The following is a 17916-nucleotide window of genomic DNA, read 5'->3' on the forward strand; positions in this document are numbered from 1 at the left end:
TATTTTCTAACCCAGAAATGAAGCCTAAGATTATAATTAATGAGTAGCGAAATATGTAGTTTTGTGGAAATAGCAAACAATTGCCGGTGATAAAAAAAGTTATCATATATTTACAAAATTTCCGTTATCTTATGTACAAGTTTATATATACAAAATAGTATATCGGCATACACGTCTATATATACAGAAACAATTTTTTTTTCTCACGTGTTTTTCTTACGTAAAATATGAATGTATAAAAATTTATCTTCTCGAGATAAATTTGTTCTAATATATTCTTTTAATGGGAAGTACTTTGGTAAAATCACGCGTAATATTGGTCCACTGTGCGATACAGCATAATGTACAGTACACGTGTCAATCGAGTATCCACATATCGCACTTACAGTGTGCTTTAAAATAATTCTCACAACATTCTTAAACTCTAATATAAATTTACTTTATATAATTTGATCGTTTGAGCATTGAGATCATAATGTATTATTGGCACATTTGTTTTTTGGTCATCGTTACATACCCATACCTAACATTAACATACGCTGTATCCTACATTGCCTCGCCTATCATCGAAAAAATCGATTAACCTCCGATAAATACCGATTCGTCCAAATTACTCAGCTCCAGAAACTGTTGCTCGATATCGGATCCCAGTTCTTGAAAGTCAGAGACATCGCCTTCCGCATAAACTGGAAACACGTAATTTTCAAACCATCAATTTATCATACTCCGTTAACGGGTACGTCGCGCCAGCTTGGGTATCACCGACGTAAATACCAAATACGTACAAGAAGTGCGGTGCGGGGGGAAAAAAATAGATGAGAGGAAAAAAGAAAGGAAAAGAAGAAAAATGTGAAAGAAAGAAACTTGATGTATTATTGGGAAACCAGCCTAATCCATGTTGCAGAGAGTGTATTTATGAAATACCGAGATTCATTGGTCGGTAAGTTGGGCGCGTGTGTAGCACGTGGCAACTTATGGCGCGTGCTTTCATGCACAGTCAAAAAAGAAAGGAATATTATTTTAACTCTCTGTGTGGGGTGCGCGACACCTCCTCTGAGATTCAAGATGGACGCTCGTCCAGACGCGGTTATTATTATCGCGTTGTCGTTAGTTTTAGAACGATTATTTTTCAGTTATATGGGCAAACGCACCGAACGGACAGAAGCTGCATGCACGTAACACCGCACGTGCACTTCTTCCCCTTCAGCCCGCGATGCATCGCCCCCCCAACTCCACCATCGACTATTCGTGTTTATTGTTACGACTTGCGTGGCTTATCTTTCACGTCGCTTGCACGAACCAAAGAAATCGTCGGCTTTTCTCTGTATTTCGACCCTCCGTTCGTACATTGGTATAGGTGTACGCTGCACTACGTGCATTGCTGTACACTATACGTGTAACGAGTACGAGTTCTGCAGTCGACTACGCGATGCATCTGGATCATCGAGATAATATCGTGGCGCCAAACCCGTGAGGTACTTCACTCCCATCACTCCAAAGGTGATTCCTCTCAGGGGTATTTGGTACGAAAGAGTGGTTAAAAGGGTTTTCCCTCGGGTTAATTATTCTCCTGACTTCGCAGCTTATCACTCATGCAATACGAAATGAACTCACTTCAGGAATGAAAAATTAACAAATTTTACCTCGAAGGTAGGGAAAATTCAACGTAGTACGAATCGTAGTATATTTACTATCGTTGATCATCCTGGGGTAAAGAAATAATGTTACTGATTGATTCTTACCCGTGGCGTCGGTGACCTCTACGTGGGTTGCGTCTCCGATAAGAAAACGGCGCACGGACTCGAAGGGAATGTACTCGTGGCGTTCGTCCAAAGGGGTTGGGACGCGATCCTCGCCGCATACAGTCGAGAGGAGCAGCTCTTCGTCCTCGTAGTGAATCCCGAGATCGAGATCGGATCCCAACCGTGGACGGAAGGTGGTCCCCGTTGCAGCGACGTCCGCCCCAATCGACGACGTCTTTTGCTGAAGCCGTTGCGCTGCTGGACCGGAGTTTAGACGCGTCGAAGAGGCCTTGCACGACATCCCGTTACTCGATCCTCTGCTTCCGGGACCCGACGACCCTGGACCGGGTTCCGCGTGGTTCTTGACGTGTTTACGAAGGCTGGACGGATCGGTGTATCGCTTTCCGCAACCGCTCACCTGGCACGCATACGGTTTCTGAAAGGATAAACGTAATTCCTGATAGCTTTGACCTCGCATGGCAGACGGGATGTGCAGCGACAAGCGATTTTCAAATTATTGACGCCCAGAGCGAAGCTGGTACTCTTGTTTGTCTTTATATTTTGCCACTTTTTTCGCCACGCGTAAACGGCGCGCTAATATTCAGAAGGTAATCGATACGCCGCAATGATTCGAGTTGCTTAAAAGGTTGTCACCCGACTCCGTTAGGGAACGATAAAAATACGAAATATCTGGAAAGTATGGTAAATTGGTATGGCATAGACCGTGTGATTATTTCATTAAGCTGTTGGTTAACATGAATTTATTTTGAAATAATCAGCGTAGTCTTGAATTACAGAATTAACATTTTATAATGCTAACATTATCAGTGTGTCGTCAGCTTCGTCAACGTAAATAATTTTATTCGAATCAAAACGTCTTAGGCTCCTGAAGCCACATTAAATTCAGTCACCACCAAAAGCTGTCACCAGTATGACAAATGTTACAACGATGGTTCATTATACCGCATACTATGAAATTTGTTTTTTAACCTGCGATATGTCCGCGTATGCAAATATCTTCGAAACACGTTGTTTTTTTTCTCACTTCCTCAAGCCCCGGGTTCATTTTATCCAAATTCAATGAGGCGTCAAGAACTTATTTTTTTTTCAAGGTATATGCGAGAATTTCTGTACGTCAAACGATAAATAAGATTTTCGGATGATCAAATCACGTGCCACAATTCGTGCTTCGAAAGACTTTCAATAATTGCAACGTTTTTAAAATTCAAAGAATTCGTTTAATCGTCGTGATGAACACCCACAGAAACGTAACGAATATCGAGTATGAGACGAGTTTCGGGACCCAACAAGCTTCGATAAAAGTTTGACATTGAGGATACCGAAAAACGAGAAGCACATAATTAATGTGTATGTGTTTTTTATAATTTTTTTTTTTTTATCGAACATGGATTTATATTGTAACACGGGCCCCGTACTGGTTTTGGGACCTTATGCAAGATCACCGCGCCTTCAAAACGGGTTGTATATTCCGCAGTCTTAGCCGTGAATGAATAACAAGGAAAGAAAAATGTGTAAGGTGAATTTTTTACCGTGTCGTAATGCGTTCTCTGATGTTTCGCGCGGTCACTGCTGTTGCTAAAGGCCTTCGAGCAGCCTCTGTGCTGGCAGGCGTAGGGCCTTTCACCGGTGTGCGATCTTTGGTGAATTTTCAAATTCTCCAGCCTCGAGAACGCCTTTTTGCAGCCTGCGAACTGAATCGTTGCACCAGTTACCGTACCGTAACAACGATGCTAATTCTTCGCGATTCGGTCAGCCGCGCCGAGCGAACGGCGGCATGCTGGACCAGTTTTCAAATCCGGCGACAGAAATGAGCGGAAGTAGGTACTCACCGGACACTTGTTGGGCTTTTCTCCGCTATGCACCCGCATGTGGATGAGAAGCTTGTACCTCGCGTTGAAGGGCCTGGCTCGCGGACATCCTTCCCAGAGACAGGCGAACTCGTCCTGAGGTGCGTTTGGCACCATGGCACCGGATTCGCCAGACGTTGAATCCCGTTGAATTCTTTTGCTGTGACTGTGAGCTCCCGACGACGATGACTCGACGTGCCGCCTTTCAATGTGCCGCACCAAACTCGCCTGTTCCGGAAAAGCACATCCGCAGTCCATCCACCGACACTGGTAGGTCGGCCCGAATGAGGAATCCTCTGTTACGGAACAGCCTGTGGACAAAACACGATTCTCATCTAGCTCCGAATTGATATTGCCACCAATTGGTATTCACCTGTATACATGCTTCGTCGTCAGATGAAGAAATGGGGGGACTTTTTTCTCCAAATTTTGTTTCCTACGTCAGGATACCCGCGAAAATCGAAGTTTAGAACGTTATTAAGTTTTGTTCCTAATTCGATGTATCTATAGTCAAATTTCTTAAAATTATCAATAAACCTCCGATGATTTATTTTATTTAATTGGATCGAATCAGTGAAATTCTTTTTTTTTTTGTCGAATAATATAAAGGAATTTTTTCGTATCCCATATACTATGCGTATTTACTGTACCCTTGGTAGAATATGGGTTACAAACATCTTACCGTCTGACGGCAGTGCTGCTGTTTGGTATTTCAAGTAAACTAGATGTTTGGCCGATCACCGAGTCAAAGTTTAACGTTTGGTGAGATAATCGAGCTCACGTGATGCAATTTATTCGCTATATCTACGACAGTCGTGACGTCCGAAGCGATATCGAGTAGTGTTATATAGTTTTCGCGCTGGCGAAACCTAAACGATCAAGCTATGTTTGTTTCTCGAGACGAACCAGTTGCGCGCATCGAGCGAATCCCATAACACTACGACTATCATAACGAGTATGCGTGCAAGATAAGAGAAATCGTGGGTTTCAATTTTCGCCAGCGGTTTTCAAGAACGGTACAAAAATGCTGTACGATAAATTATATTACAAAAACAAGTCAATAAGTAAAATCGAGTTTCGGTCTACCTACCGACAGTCGGAGTCTCCAACTTGATCGTATCCGGAATCGTGGGCGACGTCGAGGTGAACATGGACTCACGGTCGTTAGCGAGAAGGAGTCCCTCGTCCTGCGGCAGGACGACTTGGTTGCTATTCTCGATCAACGGTTCGTCGAGGAGGCAGGTGGAGGCGGCGGAAGTTCCGTTGAGTTGTCCCCTGTTCCGGTAGTAAGGCGACGTCGACGTCGTCGATCCATGAGACGCGGGTGTCGGTGGTGAGGACACGAGGTGTCCAACCGCGTAACAGGAGTTGTTAAATCCGGCAAAGGGATCCAGCTCCTCCTGGAGGTCGTCCAGATAGGGAGTCGGGCAGGGCGGCGATCCGTTTCCGGCGAAGAGGGAGGTGGGGTCGCCGCGAATAAGGCTCAGGTCGAACTCGTCCGTGACATTGGCGAGGCTCTGCTGCTGGCTACCGTAGAGTTGTGAACCGAAGCTCGTCGCGCAGTCGGCGGTGGTGTTCGGGGGGTAAAAGGACCTGGAGAACGCGGTTCCCATCGAGGGTAGCTTGTGCCGAGACGAAGACGACGCGTCGGCGGCGGCGGCGTCGTCGGCCTCCCCGTAGAGGCAGCACCAGGTCGGCATCGCGTCGGCGGCCGCGCTGTCCGGTCTCGGAGGAGCGGCGGAGTTCGGTGGATAGGGAAAGCAGGTGTACTGGAGGGTGGTGCCGTACTGTTCCCAGTCACCGGGGTCCCGAGGGCTCAGGAGAAGGGGGGAGAGGCTGCTGGCCTCGCTGACGGAGGAACCCCAGCAGGTCTGGCTCGCGAGAGAGCCGTTGGATCGTTGGAAGTCTTCCTGAGCGGCGTTGCCGAGGGGATGACGGTGCTCCTCGTCGCCGGTACTGGCGTACTTTTCCAGGTGCATCACGCCTAGGGTAGTGGAACGTTTATTTGCGATACGTGGTCGGTGTCGCGGGGAAAATTCAGTCGGAAATCATGACCCGCGGGCTCGAGGCGTTTCGGTTATTACAATATATGTGTACGCGCTAGGGCGGCCGGAGGGTAACTGACGGGACTCAGGACGAAGAAGACTCGCGGCCGAGACGCCGCAAGAAGTTGCATCGTTTTTCCCCTATGCTAAGAGAGGCCCCTCCACCCCCACTTCCAGCACCGCTGCCCGAAGGGTTCGGGCGAAACGAGCGACGACGCAACCGCCGGCGCCGCCCACTCGCGTGGCTCGAGTTCGACGCCGCAGCATCCATCTCGGCGCTCTATCCGAGGCACGTTCGCCACGGGGGTTCGTCCCGACGCCTCCGTGCCATGCGTGCTCTCTGGCTTGCTCCGGGTCGGCTCATCGTTATCGCTCGGACCGCGCGACTGACATCTGCGCGGTCGTCCATCATCTTGGCTTTCTTGCGCCCCCGCCCCCACCCCTCCCCACCCTCCCTCGCCCTTTCTTCTCGGTGCCCCACGTTACACCCTGGCTTACGACAACGCGAACGAATGTCTGGTGCCTTCGCCGAGAACTGTACCCGATCGTCAATTGTCGTCTCACGACATTCAATGGATGTGACAACGAACACGCTTCGCTCCGTGACCCGAGTGCCTTGAGGGAGAGGGGCGGTCCAGATACGACATGCGGATGAGCTAATTTTCCAGGCATGCGATGTGCTTGTACACGCGGTTTTTACTGCTTGTAAAAGCTTGTGTTAGGTATAAGAGTTTCGGAAGTGTACCTGATACTTGAAATTTGAAGATTAATTTTTAAATTTATTTTACAGCAATGGCAATATCGTTTGATTGTAATATGAAAACATTTAATCATTTGTTATTCAAGTTGGCGGTTGATATTTTTATCCAACGAGTACTTTGCCTTCCCGGAATATGCAGACTATACGATAACGGCGGGACGTTGGTGTGCAACCGCCACAATTTTTCGAGAATTTCTTGCCATGTCTTATAAACATTAATATAGACGTCATCGGAGAGACGATAACTACGCCAATATCGCCACGCTTTATCTTTCGTAATCAAACGTGTGATAAACAAATAAACTTTCAATCTCAGTAATTACACGACAAACTGATACATGAATTTAATAACGATTGCCTGTACAGTGTACATCCTTATTTCATACTTGAATATAATGATTCGACGAAAAAATTCATTCCAGGTGGATAAAATTAATTGACAGTGAATGTATTGTGATTTCATAGACAAGGAGAATCGCTACGTAAATAGAATTTTCTTTTCGTTATCAGTAACCGAAACGTAATTCGCTCGCTAGAAGCGAACAACTAATTGAGTTCATATTGCAAACAGTTCGATCATCCCGGCAAACTTATCTGCAAAGTTGCCCGCTCCAAAAGCGACTATATGCCTATGTCTCGAATCCAATAAGATACGACTTGACCTGACCTACCGACCTAGACAGGCAAAATCGCTAACGACTTCCCCCCCTCCCCCCCATGTCTGTTGTCGGTCAATCGCGTTTCGGCCATAACGCATATACGTACAAGATACGCTCAATCGCCGGACACCCCGCAGATGATGCACTTGGCACGCACGTGTCGTTCGCCACCTTCCGGACTGCACGAAGCCTCGCACTCGTCCCTCTCGTTCAAGATGCAGGACCTTACCGATCAGTCAATTCTCACCTTCCTTCCTTCGTCCGAACCTGCGTTACAAAAAAAAGAGCAAATCGCATCCAGTCCAGCCGATGCATCCCGGACAAAACCGACGACTATGAGCCCGCGGGGCGCGCTCACGGATTTCACGACATATACCTACTGGAAAGGGTGCGAGCCTTGGACCTTGGGCTGGTGCAGCAAGGAGCGGAGCCTTTTAGGCGAGAGAAAGCCGAGTCGAAGGGAGTCGAGGAACGCCTTTGCTCCGATTCGTATGCGCAGGTTCGGGCTCGAGCCGCGGGTTAGAGTCGTGCGGCAAAAAACCGGTGCACCAGCTGCCGTACACGCGTCAGTGTACCGAGCTGGCTGCGGTCCATCGTGTACGATAGCAACGCTGCCCTCTCGTCACTCGCATTGTACGCATGCATTATAAATACGCGCCCCTCGAGCGCAGCGACGTTTCTTAGTTTCTTGCACGCCGCGGCTCGCCTCTGGGTGGATGCTGCCAACGTGTGTCGCGTGGTCGGGGGAATAAGCCTACAAAGACATATCCCGTCGCGCCCGCACCCTCGACGCAAATTCCAACCAGACACGATCATGATGGACGCCTTCGGCAAACCTGTTTTATACTTCAACATCGGGTCGAGTTGCCGATTCGACGATTCGTCGCGTCCGTCAGGGAAGAAACCCCCTTTCACCTGCGCTTTCGTGTCGAATTTACATACGCGCGATAGAGAATTATGCATTCGAAGGATGGATACGAAGCATGCGTGAGATTGTTCTTCAGTCGCTATGTCGCGTATGTATCGTAATTCAGGCGTGTCGTAAGAAAGGGAATCCGAGTTTCGAATTAAAACCGAAGGAGCACGTCTCTATCATTTCGTTTCCGTAATTGGGTTCGGGTTAGAACGTCAACTAGCGGGCTGCGTCATGCCTAAATTACATTAACCCGTTGATGCGATTATTTCGAGCGGCATAAATTCCGCCCGGTTCGGTTGCTTTTTCTGCGGCGGTATTCACAAACATGTTAAACCGCGTTCGTTAATGTGCCACCAATACACCAGGGGATGGGATACCGAGCGTGTGCCATATATACTGTGCTTAGTTTTTTGCCCCCTGTCAAATTCGTCGACGGGTTGCACGACGTACCGCACCCCGCGTTAACGGACTTGTGAAATGAAATAATATACGTACACGTCTACATGTGCCACGACCGGTGGAGGAAGATCGTTTCGGTAGCCGGAGCTTTTCTCCCTCGTAGGCGGAGTGTGCATGGTGTCACGAAACACGGTGAACTTAATTCCTTCACGGAGGCGAGATTTACATCGCCAAGAATCACCGGGACCTCCCCCGGACCTTCGTTACGCGACGTTGCGTAGACGGGTCCGCAAAATGTAAACTCCTGACGATTTCAGCCCCATGGTTCGGGCCCCGTGTCGACCCGACTAGACCGAAATGGGCTCAGTTACGGAAAGGAGGAAAAAAGGGAAAAAACTCGATCGAGTTAAGAGGGACTTGTTAGTTTTCGAAGCTCTGTTCCAGACATTTTTCGAACATTTACACGAGGCGAGAATGCGATATTTTACGTGTGAATATTGTGTTTCAACTTGGCACAGACCTGGATTGAATTTCAGCAGGGTTTTAAACGAGTATAAAGTATGTTTGGCACGGATATGAATTCATCTCGTTGCACGGTCACGTTGCCTTTCACGTTTGTAACAATCTCTGGACGTCATCCGAGGCTCAGCTAAATCGTTCTACGTAATCTTAAGGTGTGCGATCGGATCGTGCAAGAAACTTCCAACGAGACGAAGCATGTTGGTACTCGAGTTATGTGTAAATTTTTCCATATTTCCAGCTTGGCGATGTTTGCAGACATTGTTGTTTCACTGGTTGATGAATATTCATTATTTCTCAACTTGTAACATCCACGCATCGTACAAGCGGAGCTGATATCATGGCAATTGTACGCTAAATCACGTCTCGATGTGTCTGACTTGCGAATGAATGTTAAAATTTGTGGAAGTGTTTCTTCGATACTTGAAAGTAACCACAGCTGAGAGTATTTTCGAAGCCTTTCTCATTTTACATCGTAACCGTTGCTGTTTATTTTCTCTAAGCGCAAATTAAAACCTGAGCTGTTTTGCGGTTTGTCCCGAGGCGTCCAAAACCAAGAAAAATAAATATCTACCGGGTATATGATAAATTTGTGATTAGTGTAGAAATTAGCGGATTCAGGGTTCGCATTTATTACAAGTGGATTTTATCGCTAATTCCTTGAGGTATGTTTTTTTCCGCATTCCCCGTGACAATAAGGTTGCAAAAAAATTAAACCTGCCAAGATTTTGTGGCCTTCGAACCGTTTTATGAAATTAACGGTTACTCATTCCTATATCCTATACCGAAGAATAATATTTCACACCTAGGCGTTAATATACTGTTTATTACTTGGTTTTTAATAAATTACTTCACGGTCCGATGGAGGAGGAAACAAATGTTAGTAAAAAAAAAAAAAAAAAAAAAAAAAAAAAACAAGGCTAAGCGGATTAAAAAAAGATGAAACGAAAACACTGGTGTAAATATTTTTGACGTTGTTGAGAATTGAAAAAAAAAAAACCATGTGTATGAATAAACGAAAAATGGCGTGTCTTTAGGCGGATGTGTTAAACTATCAAAAATACTAACATCAATTTGTATTTATTCGCGCCACATACAAAGTTGCGTGAGGACAAATTGCAAAGATGGAAAAAGCAAGGCAAAAGTCAAACAACGGCTGACTAAATGCGAGAGGTTTCTATAATTGCGTAAACGGCGTTACACGCATATGCATGTATAAAGAAGTATATAATTATCTTAAAATTACTGATCCCAACGAGTGAAAGTCGTTTGGATATATACGTCGAAGTAATCGATTCAAATTAACAGTGAATTATTTAGACACGATCAAGGAATGTAATTACGAAAGCACGGCACGTTGCTCGGAAGGCAAACTTTGGACATCTCAATATTACGCATAATTAATGCATAACGAGCCATGCATATACGGTCGAAATTCTACAGTTAAATTTTTAAATAAAAAATGTTTTCTCACATGTATGATTCTAGGTGGAATATAATAACATTTGGAATAAAATCTGACAGTAATTCCCAAGGCTTACGTACGACGCGTTATAGAAGATTATATTGTGTGTATACATATATCTACGCGAGCAATAATAATATTTTGGTGATTGTGGTGGTAGGTCGTTCTCCACACGACTATTCCTCGGGCAGATATATATGTCATATGGTAAGTAAATGATCAACCGAGTGACACATGTGGCTTGCCAGCCCTCTGCAATGCTTATGTTACGCTGCTCTGTCCCTCCTTCTTCTTCGCCCTTGGTTCACCAGCTTACTCGCCCCTGTCCCGGCTTTTTTCTTGTTACTTTTTTTTTACACTTTCTCTCTTACTTTTCTTTTTTTTTATTATTTTTTCCTCTCTTTTCCTCGAGGCACCTGTCATACTCGTTCATACTGGGGACTCGTATCTGCGTGCACGTGTTTCGTGAAATAATGCTGCACTTCTACGCGACGAAGAGAAAGAGAGAAGGATATGGATTCGAGAAACGGAGAGTGGAGGGACGTAGACGCATACGTTTACCCGAGATTTAAAATGAGGAGAGACGAGGAGGTAAATAAGAAGAAAAAAATACAGATTTATGCCTGGCTGACAACGCGACCGAAGCTACAATTTTTTTCCATCTCTCAAGAAGGACCCGCACTCGGCGATACGTTCGATTGATAAATATTTTCCTGAATCCTGACGTATCACGTGCGCAGACCGAGCCGAAGATTCTTGTTAATATCCATGCTTCGCAAAAGAGGAAAAGAAGGAAAAAAATGAAAAAACAAACAAGTACACAAGTGCGAAGAAAACAGTGGTTCAAGTATTGGAACAAAACACTTTATCACGTATGCTAATAAGTCTCGAGCTGCGCAATTCGTTCTATGTTTATGGAACGAATGAGGAGAATTTGCTTGCGTGATTTGAAAGTCAACACCTTGTGTATATTTCTCAATCGATTGTGAGTAAATAGTTGTAGAGAAAAAAATTATATTATATGTAATTTATTTAGTTATTAGTGTAGGCACTATCGACCTAACTGAAACCTATGAGAATCAAATTTTGTACTGGCAGTTATTTCACTCACGTACAACCGGAAAGTTCAAGGCTCCACATAAAGTGAATATCCTCGTATAATTGTAACTGCCGATCTTGGTCGAGTTGAAATGCAATTGTAACATGTTAGTAGAAAATTTTCATCTATAAAAATAATGAGGCATGGAAACATACTTGGCTGTCGCAAATATGCGAAGCGCGTAACTTTTGGAATACCTTTAACAAGAATTTACGCTACGATATCTAGGAACATGACCGAGAAATTTTTTATTTTGGTAAAGCAAAATGAATTACAATTCCGGCATGTAAAAACGGACATTATCAGTGTGAGCCGCGCCTAGTTGTAGGCAGACCAAATTTCGTTTAACGTACGCGTGCTGCTTTCCACTCCGAGCACGGCGCCAAGACTGAACATCCTCAACAACTATGAACATCTTTTCGAGACAAGAAATATAATAAAAATAATGTAAGATTTTAAAACACGGACCGTTTGATGTATCAGGTGGTTTGCGTAATTAATGGGCTTTGTCAAACTTGCGTATTTATTCAACGTAAATATCATTCGCGTTGAATGCCGTTTGTGCGACTTGTTGTCCTCGATCGATCCGCAAATCATTCACAAATATGTAGATTGGTTCTGATGCAAGAGCCAATTTTTTCATCATAGAAGCGCTGAACATGCTTCATTATACTGAAGGTGCATAAAGACGATCATCATTTATGGGAGGAGGGTACAGCTTAGACGGTTTAAAATCATACCTGTTTTTAGGAGTTTTTTTTTTAAGAGAATGAGAATAGTCAGAGCAATTTGTGTTTGAGGGCTTTGTTATTTACAATTTCAAGAATGTTGTAGAATTTTTTCATTGAAATTAATAACAAAATGGCGGCATGGCGTGTATAAGTAGTGATCAACTCCGAACTCGAGGGCTTTTGCGGTGGCGCACCTCCTGACATCACTGTCCAACTTGTAACAAATGGAAAAAAATTTTGAGTTTAAAACAACTTTTTAGGTTCGAGCTCGTAGCCCAAACATTAAAAAAAATTATAGTTTCAAACGTATACGCTTACGAACCACAAATTTCATGTTTAAACCATAAAATTGTTGAAAAAAATATACAAAAAAATGCAGGGATTGAAATTTAAAGATTCAGCCACGCGGTCGGATCGATAAACATATTTTAAAGATTGTATCAAAATTTCAGGCCGTCCGAATAAAGATTGAGCGAGGAATCTGCGCCATGACGCCGTTCTGTTGTTAATTTGAATGAAAAATTTTTGGAATATTCTTGAAAGTATAAATAAATAAGCCTTTGAACTCAAATTTTTCCAAGTGTTTGCATTTTCTTTTAAAAAAAACTTCTAAAAATAGGTACGAGTTTAGACCGTTCAAGCTGTACCCCCACCCCGCAAGGAAACGCGATTAGACTCCGTTCTATAATCGCTCGTGTAACGATATCGCATCGTACAAAGTTGAGAATTACTTTCTCATTGACAGAATGACAGCGCGACCTGGTTGTCAGAGCTTGTGGTACACCGGCGTGAATCTCTAAATGCAGAATTATTGTTATCCTCGGCCTCCTTAAAGTCCCCTGACATGTTGCCTGGGGTCCCGCACTACCGTTAGGACCGGTTCGTCGTTGCGTCGCCGTTTCCTTGATCATCCATCCACGGCAACATCATCCTCGTTTCTGGGCTGTGAAATTAGGTTTCTCGACGTTTCTTACACCGCTGCTCGGTGTGTATTATTCAAACTAGTAGACTGATACGAACGGGAGCGTCATGCCCTCCAATTACCAGTATAATTGGAACTTTGAACGGCTCTTAAGAGAGTGCGGTAAAGCGCGATAGCATCCGAGAGTGCAGAGGAACGCAGTCGACGCACATCCGAATTCGAAGGGCGTTCACACTCTGATAACTTCCGGACGTACGCTTCACACTTCTTCACGATCACTGGCGTGTGTGTGATTTCGATGCAGACGGCGGACGGTCGACGGAAGGCGAGATGGAGAGTGCGAAATAAAAGTTTCTAACGATTCACAGCTTCCTGACACCTGTCCGGTTGAAATATACGCAGTATGCATATGAGCACCGGAATATTTAGAGAACGTATGTATCAACTAGCTTTCATTTGACGGGGAGATTTTTTTTATTTTTTCTTTATTTATTTGTTTTTTTTTTTTTTTTTCTTTATTCGTCTATTTATTTTGTCGATTTTGGTAAACTCCGATTTCTTTTCGAATCGATGACGCAGATTGTTACGCCGGTTTTGTGAACTCGTTGTGTAATCGGTTCTTACTTTATTTCTTTCCTTAATCGTATCGTTTATTTACGATCTTACCGTAGTAATCTACCCGAGTCAAAAATATTCCATCGAGTTTTCACGAAACTTTAAACATACATACTTAATGCACTTTTAGAAAAGTCGTTCCATTTGTCGGATCAATGTGTGTCGCGGTCAGTCATCACGGGCTCTCGATGAGGAACGATTGGTTTCATAATAGCTTACGAGCTGATAAGCAAGTATTTTTTACCGTCAAAATATCGTTATTTTAACAAATACAACGATTTACGGAAAAATAAACCCACAATGTATCATGTTGTGCATCGTTTCAGGTTATCACAGATTTATAGTGCAGAAATCCAGTATTTTGTACCGAGTGAAGATAATTTTAAGATCGACGATGATAGCAGTTATAGTAATAATAATGATGGTTTGGCTGTGCGTGTTATTTCTTTAGTCGTCACGTTAAACGAAGAATAATACTTTCGCTAAAATGTCTATAGTCTTTCATCTTGCCAAAGTGCAAATACTGATTCATCGGGGTATTATCAACAGTCCGGAATTTACATAAAACAATATAAAAATATTGCTAACACTTCATCATATTACAAGGCTGCCAGCATATATATTTTACATATATATATTTTTGGAGGAACGCGTATTGTTTGTCATTGAATTCGATAGTAATAATACACGGGGTATTCAATGTCAAGTGATCGCGCACGGCTAGATTCGAACTGTCACAGATTATTGTTTAGATTAGCAAACGATCGATTTTGTTTTTTATACAGAGCTGCAATTCAAAATTTATTTTTCCATGAGATTTGGAGATAAAATCGGAACACTCTTTTTTTACATGCGCGAAAATTATGTTAGTCTCCTCATGGATAGTAAATTTTGCAAAAATAACGAACCCGAAACATAATCAAGTATTCATTTCATTTACGTATAATCGGTTCAAAACAGAGACATAGGTATTGACGAAAATTTTTGAAGTGGCAAAGTCGACCAATCGTAAAAAGAAAATTAAAAACAAAATAATTAAGGTCAATCATTCGATGATCAAGTTGGTTCTAAACTATCCTGTTTCCGGCATAATTTCCATAATAAATGGTCGTATAATATATATATTTTTTTTTTTTTCACTGCAAAATTCCAGGAATGAATCACCACCTCGATCATCGTCTCGAAATAATTTGGCGCATATATAATTTTACGGAAGTAGAAATAAGCAATTTATTATACCGGGCAACTTATAGTCTCGACAACAAGTTTATTTTCCGTTCAATTCTTGGTCTTTATAGTCAATTATATTGCGCCTACGTTGCGTCATGTGTTGTATTTATAAAAAAAATTTACGGCACATAAAAAAGAGCACTCAAATCGCCCGAGTAATACCTTAGAGCTGTAGAAATTAGCAGGGGAATTTACGAACCTGTCGCACGATAATACTCCGATCACGTTTCAAACTCTTACTGTTCATTGGCTGACTTGGGCCTATTGTATATACATACTGGAATAGCGTATCTTCGTTGGTTCATTACACTTACCGTGTCGGCGACTTTGCTGCGTACGACAAAGCTCTGACATATGCGATCGGCCTTGTATGGACCAGCGATTGATATCGTTGCTACAAATCGTGGCTACTAGCTGATAAGGCTACGAATAATTTGCAACGAAGCCATCTTGCGTAACGATTTCACAACGCGAGTCAAAGTCGATTGAGAACAATATTGAATTACGAAAGTTCCAGAACTTTTACAACGTATAAACATAGTTATATGTATGATTTCTGGTGTGGTAAAGGAATATGAAAGCAATTGGGAGAGATTCCTGAAATAAGTTGCAAAAAACAAAATGCACGCAACAGCCTGTTTGTCATCACAGCATCAACCTTTCGCAAGTTATAAGGAGCAGTAGCTTCGGCAGGTAGTTTAAGAAATTCAACTTTAATTCACGGCATAATAATAGGTGGTTAGACAAGCGTTGTGGATCGGGCTGTTCATCATTCGCGTGATTTTTTTTGTAATTTTGACTTTCGCACGATCATTTACCTGTAATATTTCGAGAGAGCTAATCGCTCGACTGCGAGGAGTCTTCTACCGGCCAATGAACATACCTGTACTTTCTCCGTTTACGTGAATAAAAAAGACAAAGTAATATCGAGAGCTGAAACCGGCGTTCACAACGAGAGATTTCTTTCCGAGGGTCCACTTTCTTACCGAAAACTTTCATATAAGTCATAATGTTCAATCATCGGTACAATATTGTATGCGCACATTGGTCAGCTAGGCCCGTCATTAACCGAATCACAAAAAAAGGAACCTTGCCACCTTCGAATGCACCGTATGCTGTGCTACATGTACGATAGGCATGCACATACATTAAACATATTTTACTCTAGACTAAACCCACTGGATCGCACGAGCTAGGCTCTTTTTATAACTTAACGTTAGCAAGGCTCTCCTACGATTTTGCCTGGCTGTAAACCTTGACAGAATAAATATGGTCACACGGTAGAGACGTATACATTATGAAGTTTTGGGTAATCAGCGAGAACGTCATATATCCACTTCTTCAAACCTAAATTACGATAACGCTGATTTAAAAGTTCAGAAGGGGCTCTCATGTCGATTCGTTGGAGTAATAATAAGCCTTATCAAGTACAGCGTTTCCCCTTGTAAAAGAAAAAGTTAGGATGAAATTTAATCTGTCCTGCATAACGACTGGGCTGGTATAAATATAGAACACTAGGTTTCTAGGTTCGGTATACGCAAACATATTACGTACAGCTCCGTTCACCAGCTTCATTCTGACCGTCAGATATATTTCCATGATGTAGATTTGGATAACTTGAAACATGAATTTGAAGTTTTGCGTACTCGCGCTCAGTCTTATTTTCCGAACGTGCGGTTCGGCATATCCATAAATGAATAAATTCCTCGTTTCTGGTTCTCATATCGTCAGGACCGGCGATGTACCCGTAGTTATTGAGGAATACTTTATAGCTTAGAAATCGGAAATACTTAAAATACTGTGAATGTAAAACAATATTCGAAAATAACCATTAGTACTAATGATAAAAAAGACTGGCAAATTTTTTTTACCCTCTACACGAGTCTGATTATTGAAGTGAAAACTGGCACTGTATACCACAGAAAATTTTACTTCGCTGGTCCTGCATATCGTGAAGCAGGTAAAGGTCTCCGCAGTGCAGTTTGTATGATTTTTCAACTTTTTGCCCTACAATTCTATAGTCAGGGGTGATACTGAAGGAATGTTCGTTCCAGTCTTTTTCCCAAATTTGACATGGTCGCTTCGAAGATATTTGGGAAGGTTGTCAGCTGATTGTGAGTTAAGTGTACGCTGCTCTTAACGTACTGTTGTACATACAAGTCTTGATGACTTGATTTTGACGAATATGACTTATACATACACGATTCTTGCGATTTCGCACGGACATCCGTTGCTACGGATGAGAATATAGGCACAGACACACATATAATGTATTTTGAATACGTACTCGACGCCTTCTTCCTGAGCCCAGTGATGGGAAACGAGCCGACGAGCATAAGCGTGGTTACAGCGTGAGGTTGCTTGCGGGTTATATATAGATGTAATTGTGAATCACAATGAAATTCGTCTGGACCACAGAATGACAGAGCTAGGCACCGCGTACCGTGACGTTATCCAAATTACAAATACACGAGTATGTTTGCCAGTGTGCAGCTGCGGAAGGAATAAGATATGTATATATATAAAATAAAAAACAACCAAGGCAAAAAAAAAAAAAAGACGACGATGTACATTGAGATCCGTACAGACTGGAGTACCGTGAGAGATAGTCGGGCGCCTCTCTCTTCGTCCCTCTCTCTCTCGTTCCAGGTATCTCTTGACTTACGAGATAAACGAAGCGCGAGGTTTCACTGTGCGTGCTGCGAACTCTCATCACAATTACCTGATGCCATGGCAAATTCACTGTTGAAACTTCCGCGGCGATGATATTCGTATTGGCGATTGTAGTTAGATTACAGCGTGCCATCGCACGTATCGTCGATTCCCGAACGAAGAGCCCAGTCGATATCGAAGGACACATATGTTCGACCAGGCGTCTATAGGCCCGACGAAACGATGGCTCGATGCGTTGCTGAGCGAGCTACGGTTATATACCTAGTAGTCGAG

At 43.3% G+C, this 17916-nt stretch overlaps 1 protein-coding gene across 5 annotated transcripts; it reads right to left on the reverse strand.

Annotated features, from left to right (window-relative positions):
• Positions 1-87: 87 nt before the first annotated feature.
• LOC107223468 (zinc finger protein GLIS3) lies at positions 88-17865 on the reverse strand. 5 transcript variants are annotated; one of them, XM_046744419.1, is made up of 8 exons: positions 17556-17865; positions 17258-17463; positions 7181-7341; positions 4701-5594; positions 3593-3921; positions 3293-3454; positions 1743-2178; positions 88-686 (listed from the first exon to the last, which is right to left on the reverse strand). In XM_046744419.1, exons 4-8 carry the CDS (start codon positions 5587-5589, stop codon positions 580-582), a joined length of 1923 nt encoding a protein of 640 aa, XP_046600375.1. In that variant the 5' UTR covers positions 5590-5594; positions 7181-7341; positions 17258-17463; positions 17556-17865; the 3' UTR covers positions 88-579. The 5 variants fall into 5 exon arrangements, with proteins under 5 accessions (XP_046600375.1, XP_046600359.1, XP_046600370.1 ...); XM_046744403.1 differs by lacking the exon at positions 7181-7341; XM_046744414.1 differs by lacking the exon at positions 7181-7341 and having other exon boundaries at positions 15285-17463.
• Between the last annotated feature and the right edge of the window lie 51 nt (positions 17866-17916).

This window comes from Neodiprion lecontei, chromosome 1 (assembly GCF_021901455.1).
Source record: "Neodiprion lecontei isolate iyNeoLeco1 chromosome 1, iyNeoLeco1.1, whole genome shotgun sequence".
Taxonomy (NCBI): domain Eukaryota; kingdom Metazoa; phylum Arthropoda; class Insecta; order Hymenoptera; family Diprionidae; genus Neodiprion; species Neodiprion lecontei.